This window comes from Ammodytes marinus, assembly GCF_949987685.1.
Source record: "Ammodytes marinus genome assembly, chromosome: 10".
Lineage (NCBI taxonomy): Eukaryota > Metazoa > Chordata > Actinopteri > Uranoscopiformes > Ammodytidae > Ammodytes > Ammodytes marinus.
Window position 1 is genome coordinate 13,555,597 of NC_137214.1, and position 20,940 is coordinate 13,576,536.

Genomic DNA, 20,940 nt, shown 5'->3' on the forward strand with positions numbered 1-20,940 from the left:
TTTTTTATTAACGGTTAATTAAAATGTATGCAGCATTAGACTACACTGTAATAAAGTAACATATGTAGCCATTAGACTTGACGATGGGTGCTTTTAATCGTATTCTTATCATAAGTGGCAGCATTGTTACCGTTTCGTCTTGTTTTGTGTGACAATAGCATGGTGGGTCGGGAACAACTTCCTCTCAACGGATTGTATCATAGATAGCAGAGCGCGCGCGCAATCTCACTCGCACACTCTCGAACTACCACCGCGCGTACGGTACCAACACACACCCACTTGTAACTCCAGCTTCCCCCTGCCCCTGCCACTTCTCCTCCTCCCTCCATCCAACTCTCTCCCTTTAAATATCTGAGCCTAGAGGAGGAGCAGCAGAGCCAGGGCAGTGTTTGACCCGGGACACAATGGCTCAGTTGACAGGTGCGCACGCCGCGATGAGAGCCACACTATTACTACTACTGCTGCTGCCGGTGCTCTGCTCCTGCGCCGGAGAAACGCAAAAATCTGACGCTCCTATAGAGCATTACATAGCAGCCGTAGAAATCGGTTGGGACTATATCTACCTGGAGGATGGTGACACCGAGCATAGGTGATTATGTCTTTTTTTGTTTAAAGACATTCAAAGCTTGTTTTTGGTAAATCACTTGGAGAAATATTTTAACAAGGATTTTTACAATGAGGTTTTGTAACCACACGAATTAGTTATTGTATATTTTTTTAATCATTTGTGTAGCCTATATTTTATTTATATCCAGTAAGTATATTTTTTCTTATTCGTTTATTTTATTTTTACTGTAAAAGGTTGGCCTACCACTTGGCAGATTCTGCTGTCACTCTTGTAGCCCTTTAAATAATGCCAATGTCGACTGGTTGTTGTAAAGGACTATTCTTTTTGGTAATATAAATATATATGGGTAAAAAAGCACAATTACGTTTCTCTTCCCATACAAGCTTCTGTTCTGAGGGGGATTCATTAGAAACTAGTTAAAACAATGTCAAATGAATAAGATGGATATCAGATTGATTAATAGAGGTCTTAAGTATTTCCTTGTAGTTTGGTTGGTTTGGTTGCATAAGTAGCCTGCATATATCTTTTTGTGTTTTAAAGGAAACCCAAAGATATTCCTCCGAAGTTCATCAAGGCGGTTTTCAGGGAGTATACAGATTCCACATACACTGTCCCCAAGCCAAGGCAGGCATGGTCAGGTAGGTCTCCCATTTTCTTTAATTAATCAACCGTTTCATGGGCCCATTGAATGATATTTTCATTAATGGTTAAAATAAACTGAAAGCAAAAGCAAAATAATTGCCAGATGGAAATGTAGAGTTAAGGTTCATAATTTTTCAGTGAGTTTAACAGCCATGTTTGGACAAAATGTACTGATACTGGTTGGGGTTTGTTTAAATTAGGGTGTCAAGAAAAGTTGTGTCTTTTGGCTGCAGGTATTCAAGGCCCGGTGATCGTAGCCCGGGCTGGTGACACGGTGGTGGTCCACTTCAAAAACCTGGCCTCCCAGCCCTACAGTATCAGCCCTGTGGGGATCACCTACTGGAAACAGTCTGAAGGTATATATACAGTCAACTGAATGGAAGGATCTGTTTTCATCATTTTATTACATTCGCACACCCTCCATCCATCACAAACTAAACTGTTAGTCAGTAGCGTCCTGTTCTCCTTGTTAAATGTTTGACTCAGCATTTTCGACTCATGATCACATTTTTAGTGCCAAGTCCATGACCATATTTCATAGTAAATGAGTCAATGGCACGAAATAGCATTCATGAGAAATCCAAATCCGGCCATCTTACTCACATGCTTCTTCTTTTTTTAAATCTAAAGTCTGAAATAAATTGAGACAAAATGAAGAGAGCAGAAAAGGAATGCAATCATTATTGCTTTAATTAAAAAAAAACATAGGCCAAATATGTACTGGGAGCATCGAGGGGGTGTAGGGGTTGTACTTGCCAAAAAAGTTGCCTCCTCATTCTTTAGAAATTACAATGAGCAACGGTTATCATTATTATCTTGTGTGAGCAGGTTTTGTGCGGCAGGTCAAAGCCAAACAGTAAGTCCTATAGCACGTGTTCTCCTCATGGAACACAGGCAGATATCTAATGTGGGGGGGAGGTGTCCAATACTGTGCAAACATAATTGAACATCTCTGATATGAGAAGCTTTTGAAAAGAATTACCCTTTGGCAGCAGAGTAATGACTTCCCGTAAACGGCTCATGTGTTCCTGCCACAGGGTAGATTCCTTTAGTTCATAATCTGAAAAACTGCCCATCCAGGAATGAGCCACACAGTTCTTCAGAGTAAGGATGATGACCATAAGTTTTGTGTGTGTGTGTGTGTGTGTGTGTGTGTGTGTGTGTGTGTGTGTGTGTGTGTGTGTGCGTGCGTGCGTGCGTGCGTGCGTGCGTGCGTGCGTGCGTGCGTGCGTGCGTGCGTGCGTGTGTGTGTGTGTGTTTGCACGCACATGTCTCTGATGTAAGTAATTATTCCACATTATTATGAGTCAATGCTTCCTCAGGATGTGTCTTTTCAGCAGCATATTCTGGTTTAACTTTCACCTTTATTCCAGACCATGGTTTTTTTTTATTGTGTAAGCAATCATTTTAAACATTTCCAAAACACAATTTTGTGTTTTCACTTTATCATTTATTGTGTTTCTTGTTGTTATTTTTGTCATTCAGTCTGCTGCATCTTATTCAAAATTGTAATTCTTTAAACAACATTAGACAACATTAGGCTAAATGAAATGTGTTCTTGCTGAAGCAGTTGTCCCGCTTTGACTCACCTCCACCACAGAATGTATCTAGCAGAGGAGAGACATGCTGTGGGTTTTTTCTTTCCAGGAGCTGGGTACGATGACTCCACAGCGGGCCAGGAGAAGGAGGATGATGCCGTGTCCCCTGGAGGATACTACAAGTACGTGTGGGACATCAACACCAAAGACGGCCCCACCATCAGCGACCCAGAGTGCCTGACCTACTCCTACTCATCCCAGGTGGACACAGTCCGAGATATGAACTCAGGACTCATCGGCGCCCTGCTCATCTGCAAATCAAGTCAGTGTGTGTGGTGGGGAGAGGTGGGCAGCTGGGATTTAGTCATTGTCTTTCACAGACACAGCTATCTACATTTACCTAGAAACAGTGAAACACACACATTATGTATTGTCAATAATGTGTCTTTTATATTTATTTATCATTATCTAAAGTTCACGATTTCATCACCCCGTTAACACATAGCCTACAGTTATGAAGGAATTGAGGTTGCGCAAACTAGAAGCTATAATTACGCCATCGGTTAAATGAAACACTCATTTAAACCACAGTTGAATGACTTTTGCCAGGGCAGGTATTGTGTGACTCCTTCTCAGTGAGTGGCTCCAAATGAGTCTTTAACTCATCCAAAAGCTCCAAAACGGCATTGCTGGATAGGCGATATGTCTGGATTATTTTTGTTTCTGACAATCCAAAACATCTCAACAAGAGTAGGAAAAAAAGGTTATCTCCGTCTTTTTTCAAGTCTCATAATCACCACAATAATGGCAGCCATCTCTGCGCAACGCTGTGCCGATTAACACCTGCCTTTCAAATATATTGAATAAACGCAATCACAACAGCCGCAATTGATATTCAGGCTTTGTAAACACGGTGTGTGTGTGCTAAATTAACTGTGCTCTTTGCATCTACTCCTCCCTGTATTTTGTGCACACAAGGAACGCCCGATATTGCATCTTCATGAAGGGCAAACGTACTCAATGGACAGTGCGTGTTATTTTACACGTAAAAGTGGGCGACGTTAGTAGATCAGCTTGCACATTTTTTTGCAGGTGAAAGCCAGTTTGCACACCTTTTATATACATGCAAACGTTTAGTAGATGTGCTAAGATAAAGATGCAGGTGCACTCTTGACCCTCCTGTAATATTGTTTTGACACTTTGCATGGCATGTGTGTTTTCCCAGTTGCCTTCACAGAAGATAGACAGAGGAGAAGCCCGGCATTTGTTTTGCTGTTCGCTGTGTTTGACGAGAGCAAGGGCTGGTATGGAGAGGTAGGAGAGAGGATGAGCAGAGAGAAGTTCAAGAGAAGCAAAGAGAGGAAGCAATACCACACCATCAATGGCTATGTGAACTCTACATTACCCGGTAATGAACCACATTGGCTGCAGATGGGGGGAGTTGCTGTAAGGATGTCGTGTTGTTATGTTAAGTGTTGCTAATACCGGGCCCAGTCTATCAGTCGCTGCGCTGTTTGTGGTCCTCACAGGAATTTGCCCTCATTTATTCCCTCTGTGTGTGTGTGTGTGTGTGTGTGTGTGTGTGTGTGTGTGTGTGTGTGTGTGTGTGTGTGTGTGTGTGTGTGTGTGTGTGTGTGTGTGTGTGTGTGTGTGTGTGTGTGTGTGTGTGTGTGTGTGTGTGTGTGTGTGTGTGTGTGTGTGTGTGTGTGTGTGCAGGTTTGAAGTTGTGTCAAGGCAGTAAGCATGTGCTTTGGCATCTGATTGGGGTGGGCACAGCTCCAGAAATCCACTCCATTCAGTTTCAGGGGCACACTATGCAGGTAATTCTGGTTTTGACACAAAAGACATTGTCATATAAAACAGATTTCAATTGCAGAAGAATTGTATTACTGTAGAAGGAAGGTGCATCAATCATTAATTTACAGATTAATATATTAATGTAAAGCCTGTACAGATTATAAAGCCCCTTGAGACATATTTGTGATTAGTGTTATCTAAATAAAAATGACGTGACTTGATTTAACCATATTTTGAAGTCTGTCACTTGTTCAAAGGAATGGCTTAACATTATTGGAACTATGTTTTCTTGAATGAGAAGATTAATACCAGTCTCCTGCCTGTATGTAGGAGCTGTAGTCAGTAGGTGCCGAGCCTAGTTTAGCACAAAGCAGCTAGCCTTGCCCTGTCATAATTCCAAAATACACCTTTGAATACCACTAAAGCTCACACAGCCAAGTTAGCATTTTCTGTCTTTATTGAGAATCAAAAACATTATCTCCGTTTTTTGTCTACAGGTGTTGACACATCGTAAAGTCAACCTGGAGGTGACCCCTATGACATTCATGACTGCAGCAATGAGACCTGCTGCGATGGGTCGCTTCCTTATAAGCTGCCAGATACATGCTCACCGCAACGGTAAGAAGAGAGCGGCTAAGTGTCCTTATCTAGACCTAGGAAAAATCAGTTTCCCGATGTTATTAATCTCATATAGTTTGTTTGTCCTTGTGCACTCCTACTCCTGCTCCACACAGATGGTATGAACGCTTTGTTCACGGTGGAAAAATGTCCTGAGCCAGTCAATTCGCAGGGAGCCGACGGGGACAACAGTGACTATAACAGCGACGACTATCAAAACATGTTAGACTCTATAAGCTATATGCCAAATAAACCCCAAGTGCAAGCCAGAACCAGCCGGGGAAAGTTTCAAAAAATATGGGAGCATTACATCGCCATCGAAGAGGTTAACTGGGACTACGCTCCTCACCTGGAACCCACAGACAGGTAGGAAAGAAAGACACAGGAGGGGAAGGTAGACGCCAGGACAGACAAGTGACTTGACTAAACTGATTTTAAATCAAATCGTATTGATTGTTTCTTCCTTTTCTCTGTCACACATCAGTGAGTTGCTGTCTGGATACTTGCCTTCAGCTCCCCATCACCTGGACTACAAGTATAAAAAGGTGGCGTATGTTGAATACACGGACCGATCTTTCACTCGGAGGAAAAATCCTGGCGAGACACTCGTGGGTCCGCTCCTGAAAGGAAATGTCAACGATCAAATATATGTGAGTGAGTCAAATGTTTGAGGGTAGAAAGTAACTGTCCTTTTGTGCATGATCCATTTTGAGATGAAACAAAATAAAGTTAATCATTGAAAATAAAATTTAAAAAAACGTTCGTGGTAGCTCTCATTGATTTGAATTGTGTCTCCAGATCACTCTCAGAAACCTGGCCAGTCGCCCTTTCAATATCTACCCTAACAGCCTCACTAAGATATTTCCACTGCAGTATTCCACTAATGGTAAGCTTAAGCATGAACATAATAAACAAAGAGATACAATTAATGTCTTTCTAATTGAACTTTCTGTTTGTTTGTTTGTTTTTTGTCACAATTTGAGTAGAGGTTTTAAATTGTTCAGGTATTTGATTGGACAACTGTTGGCCTATTAATGACTAGTCTGCGGAAAACCACAGGGACACAGAGCTGTATTGTCCTTAAATACACCTCTTCACCTACATTAGATCAGTTGGCTGAGGATGAGGTCCAACTGATATCCAAACATACTTCATACTCATGACATGACACTCATGACTCTGCTAGCTACTATGACTCATGATAAGGTATCAACTGAGTGTGGTTCTATATGATGAGAGACTTAGCTGGGAGCTTCATATCAGATTTGATTGGACTTACTATGTATGTGTGCTCCGGAGAGCTCAAGATAAAGTCATCCAAAACAAAAACATTTATTTCCTATTCAATGTCTAATGTTTTGAGTGCGTTGTGTTTGTTACTTGATGTTGTCTTAAGGGGTCTCTACTGGTCTCATTCTCATGTTATTTGCTGCACTTCCCCAAATTCCTAAAATCTTCATGTTATCTCGTGTAATTAAACAGCTGCAGAGAAGGACTTGCGCACTATGGGAGTGCCCCCCAATGGGACGTTTGGCTACATTTGGAGTATAACAACAGATGATGGGCCCTTGGAGGGAGACCCCAAGTGTCTGACCCAGCTGTATCAGAGCACCTTCTCCTCAGAAAGGGACTTGGCCTCCGGATTGGTGGGCACCCTGCTCATCTGCAAGTCCAAAACCCTGGACACCAGAGGACGTCTGGTGAGAAGAGCATTCATGTAACAATAAATATGCTTGAGCTGCAGACATAGAAGTTGTACTGGCTAATTGCTAAAGAGGAATCGATTGAAAAATAACCTTTCAAAACTCAAAAGATTCAAGCTGAATTTGTCTCGCATCTGTAATATTGTAAAAAAGAAGATGAAATAAAGTGTTTATTATACTGTTTATTTTGCATTAAGGTGGGCCCAGACAATGAGTGGAGCCTGACATTTGCTGTGTTTGATGAGAACAGAAGTTGGTATGTCAACGATAACATGCAGAAGTCCCAGCACTCCACTGACACCACGGACCCTGAATTCTACAACTCCAATGTCATTTACAGTAAGTTCACCTCAGAGTTATATTTGTATCTTAACTTCTTGTCAGCCATTATTGGAACAATAATCACTTTTGAACACAGTAAAATATTGAAATTACTATTGACGTCAGATAAAAGTCAGGGGCGACTGTGGCTCAGTTGGTAAAGCGGGTCGGCCGATGATCAAAGGGTTGGAGGTTCGATCCCCGCCCTGCCACTTGTGTCATAGTTGTTGTGTCCTTGGGCAAGACACTTCACCCACCTTGCCTCGTGTGAATGTCGATAGTTAGCCTGCTATCGGTGTGTGAATGGTAACGTGTAAATGGGAACAGGTCTCCTTTGCAAAAGAGTCTTCGGACTCAATGGGATATACCTGTATAAATAAAGGTTAAAAAAAAAACAAGAGGCTGAATGATCCAATATGTTTCTAGTAAATATCGATGTATGTCAGCTACCAAAACAGATGATATATGTTTGATGATATTTAACGAAAGCATTAAAGTTGCAGGCTGGTAAGCTGAAATGATGCACGAAAACTCATCGTGAATTTTAAAACTGTGAATTTCCCATTTCCCTCAGGTGTAAACGGCACCATGTTCAGCGGGCGTCAGTTCGTGATGTGTAAATCTGACGTCACGTTCTGGTACGTGGCCTATGTGGGCACCCAGAGTGACTTCCTCTCCGTTTACTTCACGGGGAACCTCGTTAAATACCAAGCTCTCGATCAGTCTGTCCTCACCCTCTTCCCAATGACTGGCATGACTGTTTCCATGGACACAGAGGTTATGGGTAAGACTCAAGTTTCAGTCATTTACACCTTTCTCTCATACTTTCCTTTGAAGGCAGAGATCATGTTATTCATTATTTTAGACTGGGAGTTATATGATGTTGAATGGCCTCCAGTTATCTACACCCGATTACCTTTTAAGATGGAGGTTTGGGCTAAGTTGTACCTTGGAAGTTCAGACTTGACAAAGTAATCTACAGTATAACAGCACACACGAGATTGATAAATAAGATAAGGACATATTCTGACTAATTGGTGCACATCAACTCATTGAGTTACTTCACACATTTCCATATGTCCTTAGAAACAGCTGATGTGTAGGCTTACATAGAAAATACAGTGGTTAAAACTAGAACTTTCATCTTGAGTCATATTAATTCTCACTCATATCATCTCTCAGGTGAGTGGGAGATCAGTGCATTTGATGGCAGCCTGAAGAGCCGGGGGATGAGCATCCATTACACCGTTCGAGCTTGTGACAATGGAGACCTCCCGCTAGTTGATCGTGATGGGGATGAAGAAGATCTCTCCAGCTATTTGGATGACATCCGTCCGAGGGGCACCAGACCTCAAAATCGCACAGTGTTGGTTCAAGTGTGCAAGAAACCCCTCGCCAACAACAACAACACCCATTCGGGAAACACCTCTGGTCACAATGCCACTGAAGATAAAACTGAGGCAACCGGGGCTGGAGGACAGTCGGCATGTCAGCTGAAGGAAGTGGCAGTGACAGATGGAGAGATCCCTCTGGACATCTTAGAGGAAATTGAAATAGACGAAGAGTGGACAGTGATTCAGAATGGGACTGACCCAAGAGGAGAAAGGGGTGTCAGGCAGAGAAGACAGGCAGAGGGCAACTGGACAAATGCAGATATCAGTTCTGGAGCCTCAGAAGACGGAAGAGGAACTGGGATAGAGATTGGAGAACGGGTTGTGGAAAATAGGACTGACACTGGTGCCGAGGTAGAATCTGAGGAGGAAAGGAGCGAAATGTCAAGGGTAATAAACAATGGGACAAATGGGGAGCGTGAAGAGAGCAACGAGATTTCATTGAACAGCAATCCACTGCTAGACAAGGTCTCGACTTTAGAAGTAAGTCCTTCAGAAGAGGTGGTTATAAATCACATTCAGTCTGAACCTGAGCGGCTTACAGTGGATCTGCTGGGTCTGGAAAAGAACGATACCAAAGGGATTGAGCTGTCCTTCGATTATGACGATTACAGCCAAGAGGTAGCTTACTACTTTCTGTGTGTGTATGTCTTTTGTACCTTTAAGTTCATATAATTCGATGTTGGATGCTAATTGCTACAATTCCAGACACTTCCCCCTCACCCACAGTAAATTAATCATTTTATCTTAGGTGAACAGCACATCAGATTTATTTGCCACAGATTACATGGACCTGCGCTCCGGAGGGATAAGATATCGCCACTACTACATTGCTGCAGAGGAGATCAGTTGGGACTACGGAATCAGAAAACCACATCAGTTCATCAAACCCAGGTTTGGAATAATATTTTGTCAAAGGGATTGGTTGACATTTTGTGAGAAATGCCCTTGCCCTCCTTCAAAGATAGATGAAAATATGAGCCATTTTCATGTCCGGGAAGTACCAAGCCACAGTCTGGAGATGATTAGCTTAGTTTAGCACAAAGACTGGAAGCAGGCAGAGACCGAGCCTGGCTTTGTGTTTTTAAGTGATCTTCCACTTTAGGCATCTATATTAATGTCAGCATGTAAACGTGATAAAAAGTTAACCCTTAACTTGTCATATGCAAAGTTTATTCACATGCATGCATGTGAGCTTACTAACTGTATGCATCTCACATGGTAATGTTAGTACATGAGTATGATAATGGTCACATGGAACCCTTTCAATACCTTTGGGGCCATCCTCAGGCCAAACTATACGGTGCTCTAGTGATTCAATCGCAATTCTTCGAGAAATGTTATAGATCAGTTTTGTTTTACAGTAGAAACAGTTGGTGAGGCTTTGGATGTTTTTCATCTGGGATGTGTTTTGGGCAACAAACTGTTATACTGTTATCTGTCAATTGAGATATTGATCAAAGAACAGAAAATTATTACAGAAAATCAATATGGTCTTATCAATTTTTGAAGCAGCAGTATTGACTCAGATCCTTTCTTTAGAGAGATGCGTCGAGGGATGAGGAAGTTCCTGCCGAAATATAAGAAGGTGGTGTTTCGAGCCTACCTCGATAAATACTTCGTAGAGCCTGTAGGCAGAGGAGAGCTCGAGGAACACCTGGGAATCATGGGACCTTTCATCAGAGCCGAGATTAATGATGTCCTCACTGTGAGTGATGCTGTAGCGACCTGAAATAAAAGAATAAGCAAATCTCATAAGTTTCAGTACCTACTTCTAGCTTTGACAACCTTCAATTATACCATTTCATGATAAAATGGAATCAAAAGTGAGCACTAGTGATGTTGCTCTCTAATCAATGTTTTTAATTGGTGTTTGATGACCTATCTTTCCCCTTTCTGTCGTATGCAAGGTGATCTTTAAGAACAAGGCATCCAGGCCCTACTCCTTTCACCTTCAGGGGGTGTACGACCACAGCATGGAGGCCGGCATTGCCCAAACCCAGGCCTCCTTTGCCCCACCGGGGGTCCCAGGAGATCCTGTGGCTCCTGGCGAGGCGCGGACGTATAACTGGAAAATAAACAGCAAACAAGGACCAACTCCAACTGAATTTGACTGCAAGACTGGGGCTTACTATTCCACTGTGGATAAGGTCTGTATAGGTTCTCCCCTATTGGATAACCTGTTCCAGCTTTATCTTCCAGGTACATATCACTAATTTGATGGTGATACATGTTCTACATTGTGCAGCCTCACATCCACTCTGTCTGATGTTACACATAGATCAGGGGTTTATACGGTGCAGACCTTATTAAATTATCCTGAGCTCCATCTGGACTGTTTCATTTAAAAATCCTATAAGCACACAACACACTCCCTCCCGACTGTAGATTTTGCCCATAATATAACTCAATATCAATTCAATATCATTCACTGTTGAATTCACTATTCAAAGCTTACAAACTTTGAAGAGATAAAGAGAGAAAAAGGGAGGGACAAATTGCACCAAGATAATACAAGGGTCTGTGTGGCATTAAATAGCAACACTATAACTGCCTGTTGCAAATTGCAATTAGTGCTTGTCTTGTGAATTACATGGTATTTGCAATTATGCTTATTTGCATAGGAAGGGGGCAATTTTGCACCATCACTTTGCAATATTCCTTAACTTACATACATGCAGATTGCACAGTCCCACCCAAGGTACTGTCTGCTTAGCATGCATTTTAGCCTTTGCGCTTGTGAATTACACACTATTTTCTCTCATTTGTGCAGGTTTAGCGGCCACAAAAGCAGCTCAATCCTTTTGTGAATCTGGCCCTATATGTCTTTGTGCATGCTCAGCTGTGCTTGAATCTTTGATATCTTTATGTTTTGTCCTTCAATGTCCACTTGCCTACAAGTTATTATAGCCTTTAATTTGTCAATAGGTGTAGTGAGACAGCGGTAGTTTGATTTGCAAGGAGATAAAGTGCCAGTGACAAAAACATTTCCCATAATGATTAATAAGTTAAGTATTTTTTTTTAAATATGTATTTACTGTTCCAGGAGAGGGACCTTCATTCTGGTCTGATAGGTCCACTGGTGATCTGTAAGTCCGGCATCCTCAGAACTCCTCAGCACACGCAGCGAGACGTGCAGGAGTTCTCCCTTCTCTTCCATACCTTTGATGAAACCAAAAGCTGGTACCTGGAGGAAAACCTGAAGCAGCACTGCGCCCCACCCTGTCAGGCCAACACTGAAGACCCCTGGTTCCACACCAGCAATAAGTTTGCAGGTGGAGATAATTAGCTCCATCGTCGGTGTTGTCATAAGCTTACTGTCTCAAAGTTTTCCTCAGAAAAATAACGCCTATGTTCTTTTTATTTTTTCTGAAGCGATAAATGGTTATGTGGCGGAGACACTTCCTGGTCTCTTGGTCGCCCAGAACAAGCCAGTCCGGTGGCACCTGCTGAATGTAGGGAGCGACGGAGAGTACCACGCTGTGCACTTCCACGGTTTGCCTTTCACTGTTCAAGGCAATAAAGAGGAACACCGTATGGGGGTCTACAGCCTCTTTCCTGGTAAACACACACACACACTTTAACTCTGTTTCTCCCATTCATATTACAAACACATAGAAAGTATATAAAATGCACAAACAGATGTTTAATATCAATAAGTCCCTCCCTTTTTCTGGATTTGTTACATTAGGCTAAAGCCCTATGAAATAACGTATTACGAATTCTGTCAGTTTACAACTTTTTTTTTACCTCTGTTTTAAGAAATTATCTTAAAATTCCTAAATATTATTTAATGTATTCTCGCATTGCTATATGTCACTCAGGAGTGTTCGGCACTTTGGAGATGACACCGCCCACAGTTGGCACGTGGCTGGTGGAGTGCACTATAGGAGACTACCAGCTGGCCGGCATGAGAGCAAAACTACTGGTCTATAATCCACGTAAGTGTTATTGATTATTCAACTTTATAATGTAATATGATATCAAATGTAATGTATAATAGGAAAAGTCATTCTGGATTTGCAGTTGCTGATAATTTTTTGGCCACCTTTTGGGCTTTTTCAAGAAATTACATTTTGCAACCCTGGGAACTTGATTACATACAGTTGTAGTTAACACTTACTAGCCCTTTGAAGTGTTTCATCACATAGTATGAATGATGTCAGAGGCATTCCCCACATTTGCCACACTGGTAAAGTATTTTGTAAGTGTGTAATGTACGGGTTTTTTTTAAATGTGATTGATGATTCCCCAAATTGCTTGGCAAAATATCTGAGTTACACGTCTAACATGTCATCATGTCAAGAAATATTGAAACACCAACACAACAAAAACAGACAATGAAGTGAACAGAAATGGATTTGGGTAATTTGTGTAGTGATTTGTGATATGTACACCTGGAAATGTAACATGCCTCATTGAGCAGGTATTTTCTTGTACTGACATGCAGATTGCCACTTTCCTCTGGGGATGAAATCGGGAAGGATCGAGGATTCCCAGGTCACAGCGTCAGATCACATAGGTAAGACAGTGTAATTTAACTTAATCACATAGAGAAAAAGACCCTTACTGTAATACTTCCTAATGCTTCCAGGGATAAATACAGACTGCACTTTTGGTTATGGGAAACTTAATGAAATCTGAAAGCCTGTATATTACCCACAATGAGTTGGATTTTAACTGTGTAACCACATGTGTGTCCCTGTGGTGTGTCCAGATAACTGGCAGCCGGAGCTGGCGAGGCTGGATCAGTCCGGTTACATCAACGCCTGGATGGGTAAAAACAAGTTTTCATGGATACAGGTAAGACATCTCTCCTTTTCTCCTGTTAACCTTTGATTAGCATTTGCTGCTGTACACTGTGTATGCTACATTAGACAGTGTTCGATCTGAACTTAGTATTGTTTGCGTGTAAACTGAAATAAAGCAAGAGTGAAATGTGTGTGTGCGTGTGTGTGTGTGTGTGTGTGTGTGTGTGTGTGTGTGTGTGTTAGGTCGACCTCCAGAGGCCCACCCTGCTGCATGGTGTGCAGACACAGGGAGTCAGGTCAAAGCTAAGGGACAACTACATCACAATCTTCACCCTCTCCTACAGCTTGGACCAAGTGACATGGACCACTTACGGAGGAAACGGAACCAGGAAGACCAAAGTACGTATATCTGTCACAGTCAGGGTTAGGGGCTATCATTTGAAGGCAAGCCAATGATTGATTCTCCGGGAAAGTAGTTCCACAAAAAAAAAAGCTCCACTTGTGTTTTCTCTCTCATCGCAGCATGTTTAATAACACATGAACCTGGAGAGACTTGAAAGAAACACCTTTGTATTTTTATCAAAGAAGAATGGTAGCAGTAATACATGTACCAAGAGGCACCAGGGGTCTGATGGGTCACCTATTGTACCTTGAATAAGTTTCAAGTCTGTGCAAGTTAACAGGAAGGAAACCAGTTGTTTCCAACAATGATGGAAATAATTGTCAGCAGCTTTTAATTTGTGCATAACTATATCAGCATGATCATTAAAGTCTGAGGTGAGCTGTTTCTGTGCCTCTGTTTTAGAAATTTCACGGCAACATGGACAGCTCCAAGGTGAAAGAAAACCGTTTCTCTCCTCCATTCGTGGCTCGATACGTAAGGATACAGCCGTTTACCTTTAGGCATATGCCTGCTCTCCGACTGGAGCTGCTGGGCTGCGATCCCAACAGTGAGTTGTACCAACAGCAGCCGAAATGTTATGGCAGAGTTGATTGTACTGCATTCTAGGTGCAGAGAATGACCATGGTGTGTGTGTGTGTGTGTGTGTGTGTGTGTGTGTGTGTGTGTGTGTGTGTGTGTGTGTGTGTGTGTGTGTGTGTGTGTGTGTGTGTGTGTGTGTGTGTGTGCGTGTGCGTGTGTGTGTGTGTGTGTGACCAGGCTGCTCCATGCCACTCGGGCTTGACTCCAAGAAAAGGCTGAGTCCGGACATCAGCTTCGATGCCTCATCATATTATTCCTCTCTGCTGCGTAAGTGGAGCCCCAGCCTCGCCCGCCTCCACCAGGAGGGCAGCGCCAACGCCTGGAGGCCAAAGGTGAACACACATATTTACACAGACACACACACACACACACACACACACACACACTACCACTCTAACACTCAGATAAAGCCTATTCTGGAATGTTTGAAAAACTCACTCAACAAACTTTCACTTGTCTTGCCACAGTTTGCCGCACAATCCCCCTAAAGACATAGAGTGTGCATAGCATGACCTGTACTTAAAAGAAAAAGAAGTTCTCACAAGATCATCAGTGCAAAGAATGCTATTTTTATAAAGTTTTTCTAGATGCCTTCGTCATGGGTACGCTCACCCAGGACCAACAGCTAAAGTAGTACAAACACTACTGCTTTTGTCCAAAGGGGGTGCTAAACTAAATTAACAAAAACTGAAAGTTCCTCGGAGCACCTTTAAAGAGAAATTTATAGGATAGTTTGACATACCAGGGAAATAATAATTAATCACGTTCTTTCTGAGGGTAAAATGAGAAGATTGAAAATAATCTTGTCTGTCTGATAAAAATTAAGCAGCAGGAAGGAGCCAATTAGATTAGTTTTGCATGATTACTGGGCACAAGGGGGAAACAGCTATCCACACTATTGCACACACCCAACAGTGGTGTCACAGTGTACTGATGCACCCCAGAGTACACTTATACTTCACTCCAGCAAGACGAGAAGATGATAGCAGCAGAGTATCTTACAAAGTAGTTATTTTTCCTGTGTCCTTAAACACTCATTTTTATGAAAAACATTATGTTAAAGGTGCTGTAAGCGGAATGGTTCTTTTAGCTAACTTCCTGACAGTTACTGCAGTTAGCAGTCCCCTCGCTCGTCCCTACGTCACATTAATGCAATGCGGTCTTCAAGTTATCTAGCATCATCTCAGATCCATAAGTGTGATAAAACATGATAAAAACCATCGAAACAGACATTGGGAAGGATTTTTACCTGCTCCGCCATTGTAGGCGCATACACATTCACCCATCTGTTGCTCTGGCGTGCACCGGCAGTGAGACCATGGAGTGTATATATACTATATATGAGTGAGACGATTGTTGGTTTGTAGCGTTCTCTCTTCTGATTGGATAAAAATTTCGGGATACTCCAATAAGTTTATTCGCCGATTACATGCAAAGCAGCTGACTGAGAGATCGGCTTTATGAAACGCGCACATTATGTAAGTGATCACTGTATGAATAAAGAGCGATTTTACACTTATATTAACATAAAGAAACCGCTTACTTCACCTTTAAATAGCCAAAACAAAGCGACATTGTTTGCAATGTGCTCCCTCACATTTCCCTCTTTAATTATTTTTTACCCCCTGTAGTTCCTCCTCTTCTCCCCTTCCTCTTCAGCTTATCATTTTCACACTTAGCAGCACTGAACTGCAGAGGTGTGGTTCTCTCAAACTCTTGATTAAAGGTCGCTCCCCCGAGCAGTAACACTTGTAATCCATGGATAGAGGTCAACCACTGCGGGCCCAACTACAGTATTATCTGCAGCTCCCAAAAGGGCTGCAATGCAACTGATATACAAACAAATATATAAAAATACATGTATCCTTTAACAGTAGCTGTGAACCTCCTGCAAATGTTTTCCACGATAGTGAATAAAAAGAGGATGACCTTGTTGTAATAAAAATGTGAGAGGTTTGAGAAGAGGGGCTTGGCTCTGTTCTCACTCGGGTGGTACACTTGGGAGTCATGTCTGTATGGGTTGGGACCTTTCCTGTAGCCGCCAAGCAACCCTTTCCTTGTCAGTTAAAAGCTAAGGTTTCTCATGAATGGTGAATAGAGAAAGAGGTCATCTGCAGCCGCATTATGTCATTGGAAAAAAAGATGCACTGCCAGATAAATTTTACTGGTTTGTATGTTTTTCCCATGTCATCTCAGATTCATGTGGGAGAGGAAAACAGACGTGGTGTTCCCTCTGGCTTATATCCTACATCTGTTTTTATCTTTATTTGCTTTCCCTACTTGTGCTTTATTCAGCTGGCATATACAGTATACTGATGCCCTGTTGCTTCAGGAGTTTAGGCTTGTGTCAATATGTTTTGTATCGTCATTATCCTTTCATGTTGATATTTCCTTCTCTCAAGTCTAAAAATTGTGTCCGCTGCCTTTTCCCCCGCAGAACAACAACCCACACGAGTGGCTGCAGGTCAACTTGGGGAAAGTGAGACGCATCACAGGCGTCATAACCCAGGGAGCGCGATCAGTGTTTACCCAAATGATGGTGACGGAGTTCTCAGTCACCTTCAGCCACGATGGACAGTCCTGGAGCAGTGTGTTAGAGGAGAACGACCAAGGAGAAAAGGTACACTTAAGTGCAATGACTCACTATTAATGACTAACATATTCTTTAACTCACTTATTCCTTCAATAAATGATTAATGCAGAAAGCCTGGTCCGTCTCACAGTTTCCCTTGCTGTTACCACAGGTGATGAGTCTCTCTGTTATATGGAGCTGATAGCCCACCAAAAGAATCCTATTAAAGTGTGAGTTCATGTTCTAGTGACACACACAGCCTAGTGAATGCAGGTATAATCCTTGAAGAACCCTGACTTAAATCATTCTTAAACTCAAAATTAAACTAAAGAATAAAATATGAGGGAGCACATTGCAAACAACTCCACTCAAATAAACCAAAATCCACAAAAATCCACTGAGAAAGACGGTTTGTATGAGGCAGGCTATGCTCTTGTTCTTATAACAAAATAAGTATTTTGAACACATCACATCATTTCTCTGCCCGAACAGTCTATAATGATTGACTGTTGCCATGGATACCATTTGATTCGCCCACGTCCACACAGTCCTGTCTAGACGTTAAAAAAATAGTTTTTTAAACAAAGTTTTATTATATTTATAAACATTTATTTTCAATCAGATTTTTGTAAAAGCTTATTGAGTCACCCAACTTTGATGTATTGATTTTAATTATTTTAGACCAGGTTTCCAGAGACTTTAAATCTGTAGGCCTATCTATTGAACTAATACAAACTAATACATAGAAGGACTTATTTGCTACATCTCGTTACATTTATTTATCTCCTGAATCTCTCCGTTTCTTTATTTCTTTTTTCTCAGATCTTCACAGGAAACAGTGATCCGGAGGAGGAGGCTCTCACAGTTTTCGACCCGCCTCTGTTCGGCCGCTACCTCCGTATCCATCCGCGGGGCTGGATCAACGACATCGCCCTGCGTCTGGAGGTCCTGGGCTGTGACACACAGCAGGGGCTCTGACTGCCAGCCTGCACTCACCAACAGCATACATGAGAGCAACATGTACGTAACTTCCCTCACCCTAACCCTAACCCTAACCCTCACCCTTCTGGGTGAAAACAAACTATCAACACCAACGTAAAAACACAGGTCCCTTGTGCCTAAAAGCTGCTGTTTGAATTATTGTACGTCAAACAACAAGAAATATTTCAAATTAAGATTTGCTTTACTTCCATCAAGAAGAAAGGACCCTAAGAGAAGAGATAATTATAGATATCCAGGTTATGAAACCTCTGGACATTGTGTAGGCTCATTAGTCCACTCGTCCACCGGCAGACTGAAAGGACGGACATCCATCACCTATTACTTTCAGTTTATCTATATAGTAGCCGATTGTCGGTCTCCAAGGACACCATGTCATTAATAAGCTGTCTGGACATCTTGTGTGGACTACTTAAAGATATAAAATTAAACTGTATTCTTATTATTTGTATGACAATACTGACAGCGGTTGTTTTCACCCAGAAGAAGGCGGGGCTATAGAGGGGTGCGTTGCTCTCATGTATGCAGCAACATTTTATAAAGCAGAAAGTATCCTGGTTTTATTTTGGAGCTGTTACTTTGGCAAGTGATGCAAATTTTTCTTTCTTTCTACGCAGAGCATTTATTAAGTTACATCACTCTATAAGATAAGCTATTTATTTTTGTGTTCACAACTCTGTTTACATTTTTCCCTTATTTCCCTAACTTGGTATTTTTGTCATTCATTCAGAAAATAAAAAGTGTCCAAATAATATTTGCTTTCATTTAGCAATTAATCCTGTTTGATGTGAAAACGAAATGTTTAAAGAAACACAGCCGAGCACCACAGTATGAGCTTTACCTTTTTGAATGTTAGCTTGTGTAAATAGATATATACGACTCAGATTGGATGTATAAAGTTTGAATGGTTGATTGTAAATTGTTGAACGTGTTTGTACTGATGTATTTTTGTTGCTGTATTTAGAGTCTATATAAACGAGGAATCTTGAAGGGTTTCACTTTCTTTCATTTCAATCTTGACCAAGTTCAGGTGGTTATATTGAACGAGGAAAAAGCAAAGCAATGATACAAACACGTGTCTATGCCCCACTCCCTGTCAGGAGAGGATGTTGAGCTTTCTCCTGTTTGCTTTTGTTCTCTTCCCCCTCTCTCTCCTGCATGTTATCTGTGTTCTTTTTCTTCGCTCCATCGGTCTTCAGTCCAAAATGTTCCTGAACTGTTATTTTGGCTTATCCATCTCCACCAGGCACCTCCCTGCAGTAACAATGTACCACTCTGCTCCAACATTGTTCTGTTCTGTTCTGTTGAAGCGCACTGCTAAACAGAGGAAAAACAATGACGTTCACACTCACAGACAGGGGCAAAGAAGTGATTAGGTGACAGGAAGGGAAACAGTAAGAGAAACAAGGTGTGTGTGCATTGCTTGTGTGCGAGTTGTATATTTTGGGCCTGTGTAAAATGATAGAAACATGAAAACAAGTGCAAGTCAGTCCAACCAACCTTATCACCCCGTTATCAGCAGCGGAAGTTTCCAGGCTTCAAGTCCTACCGGTCAGGACGTGCGTTGGCAGAGACATGGGCAGTAACACATTGTGTCTGCTTGTCACACTTTATCTCTCGGAAAAACAATAACACAACCACTATCTGAGCAATAGACAGAGCACTTCTGCAGCACTCACTGAATGATAGTTAATACACATGATCTGAACCCAAAGTGAGTGGAGACCAATGGCCTGTTGCCCAGGTGGGATTACCTTCTAGGGTTGTGGGAACGCCTGGCCAGGGAACGAACCAACAACCACAAATACAGGACACTCACTTACAATGGACAGCTCCTGAACTCAAAGATCCATACTCAAGCTTTCATTACTATACTAATACTAAGCAACTCCAAAATGTTGTATTTACAAACTAAAATAATTTACAAACTTTATACCAGCTTCTGGTTTCAGTTTGTTCTTGAGAATCAGCATGCAGAGACATTAAACCTTGCCTGAGATGGTTGATCCAATACAGGGATGAAAAATGTTTTACCTAATTGAATAACTCAGACCTTTTGAGTTGGCTGTCAAAGGCGAGCTTTGTAAGGCAAAAAGTACCAAATAAGTACCACCAAGCATACCTGTCTTAAGCAAGTCTCCAATCTATGGGGGTGGGGTTTTTAGACTGAACTGAAAGTATCTAAAAGCAATTGTTGTGAACAAGGAAGGAACTATTTCTGAAGACTTGCATCAATTTTGCGGTATAGTAAATGGACCAAAACTCGCAATCAGCCATTAAAGAAAGGTACAGATAGATTTTATTTAACAACAGTTGAACAGTTCACCTCTAACCGTAGCCCATCAAAGAATAACACATTTTATTTATTCACTGTGGTCAAAAGAAAAACAAGCATTTTTACAAGCCCCAGTGGCAGATATTCATCGAAGACTTAGTTGATTTTGTTAAATAAACGTACGTACACTTTTCGGAAATACTTTTTTTTTACCAGACCTGACCAAAGTTTTCAATACTTTTACAATTGACAATGTCACAAAAAGTATAATGGAAACTTAAAACCGTGATCTGGTGTTCTCTTTACATATATTCAGCTGTGAACCCTGGTGAATGATTGCCACACTTCCCTTTTGACACAATCTGCTTATATGCAACAACAGTGTAAAGGAATCTATTTCTCTGCTGGCAGATCAGTGAGGAAGAATTGGCAGGAAAGAAAACAGTGTGACACAACAGAAAGAATGACCACAGTTTTATCTGCCTGCCTTTCTTCACTTCCTTTGCCTTGCTCCTGTAAGGCCCTGGGGATACAGAGACCCCTGGCGTTAAGATAACACGAACCAGGAGTATACCTTATCTACCCTCTTTTTTTCATGGTGACATTTCCACTGAAAGTAAAGAAGTACTATGTGTGCTGCATAAGAACAATAATAGTATACATTGGGGCGATAATATACATATAGGGAAACATTTATATTGTGACGTTAAAAGCAAACAATTCAAAATTAAAACAATTCATATGTCTTAGTAGAATTATTTTCAAAAATCTATGAATACATGA

The 20,940-nt window shown here is 41.6% G+C and overlaps 1 protein-coding gene across 1 annotated transcript; it reads left to right on the forward strand.

The window, feature by feature from the left end:
• Window positions 1-434: 434 nt before the first annotated feature.
• f8 (coagulation factor VIII, procoagulant component) lies at window positions 435-18,747 on the forward strand (the record flags this gene model as incomplete). Its single annotated transcript, XM_080035830.1, has 27 exons — window positions 435-589; window positions 1,109-1,206; window positions 1,444-1,566; window positions 2,858-3,070; window positions 3,974-4,156; window positions 4,465-4,568; window positions 5,043-5,163; window positions 5,280-5,529; window positions 5,648-5,813; window positions 5,962-6,049; window positions 6,646-6,863; window positions 7,064-7,205; window positions 7,762-7,971; window positions 8,370-9,199; window positions 9,330-9,472; window positions 10,121-10,286; window positions 10,489-10,728; window positions 11,625-11,853; window positions 11,954-12,139; window positions 12,403-12,519; window positions 13,029-13,100; window positions 13,296-13,381; window positions 13,573-13,728; window positions 14,135-14,279; window positions 14,489-14,643; window positions 16,749-16,931; window positions 17,706-18,747. The coding sequence occupies 27 exons, from the start codon at window positions 435-437 to the stop codon at window positions 17,859-17,861; spliced, it is 4,935 nt and encodes a 1,644-aa protein (XP_079891956.1). The 3' UTR covers window positions 17,862-18,747.
• Window positions 18,748-20,940: the final 2,193 nt, after the last annotated feature.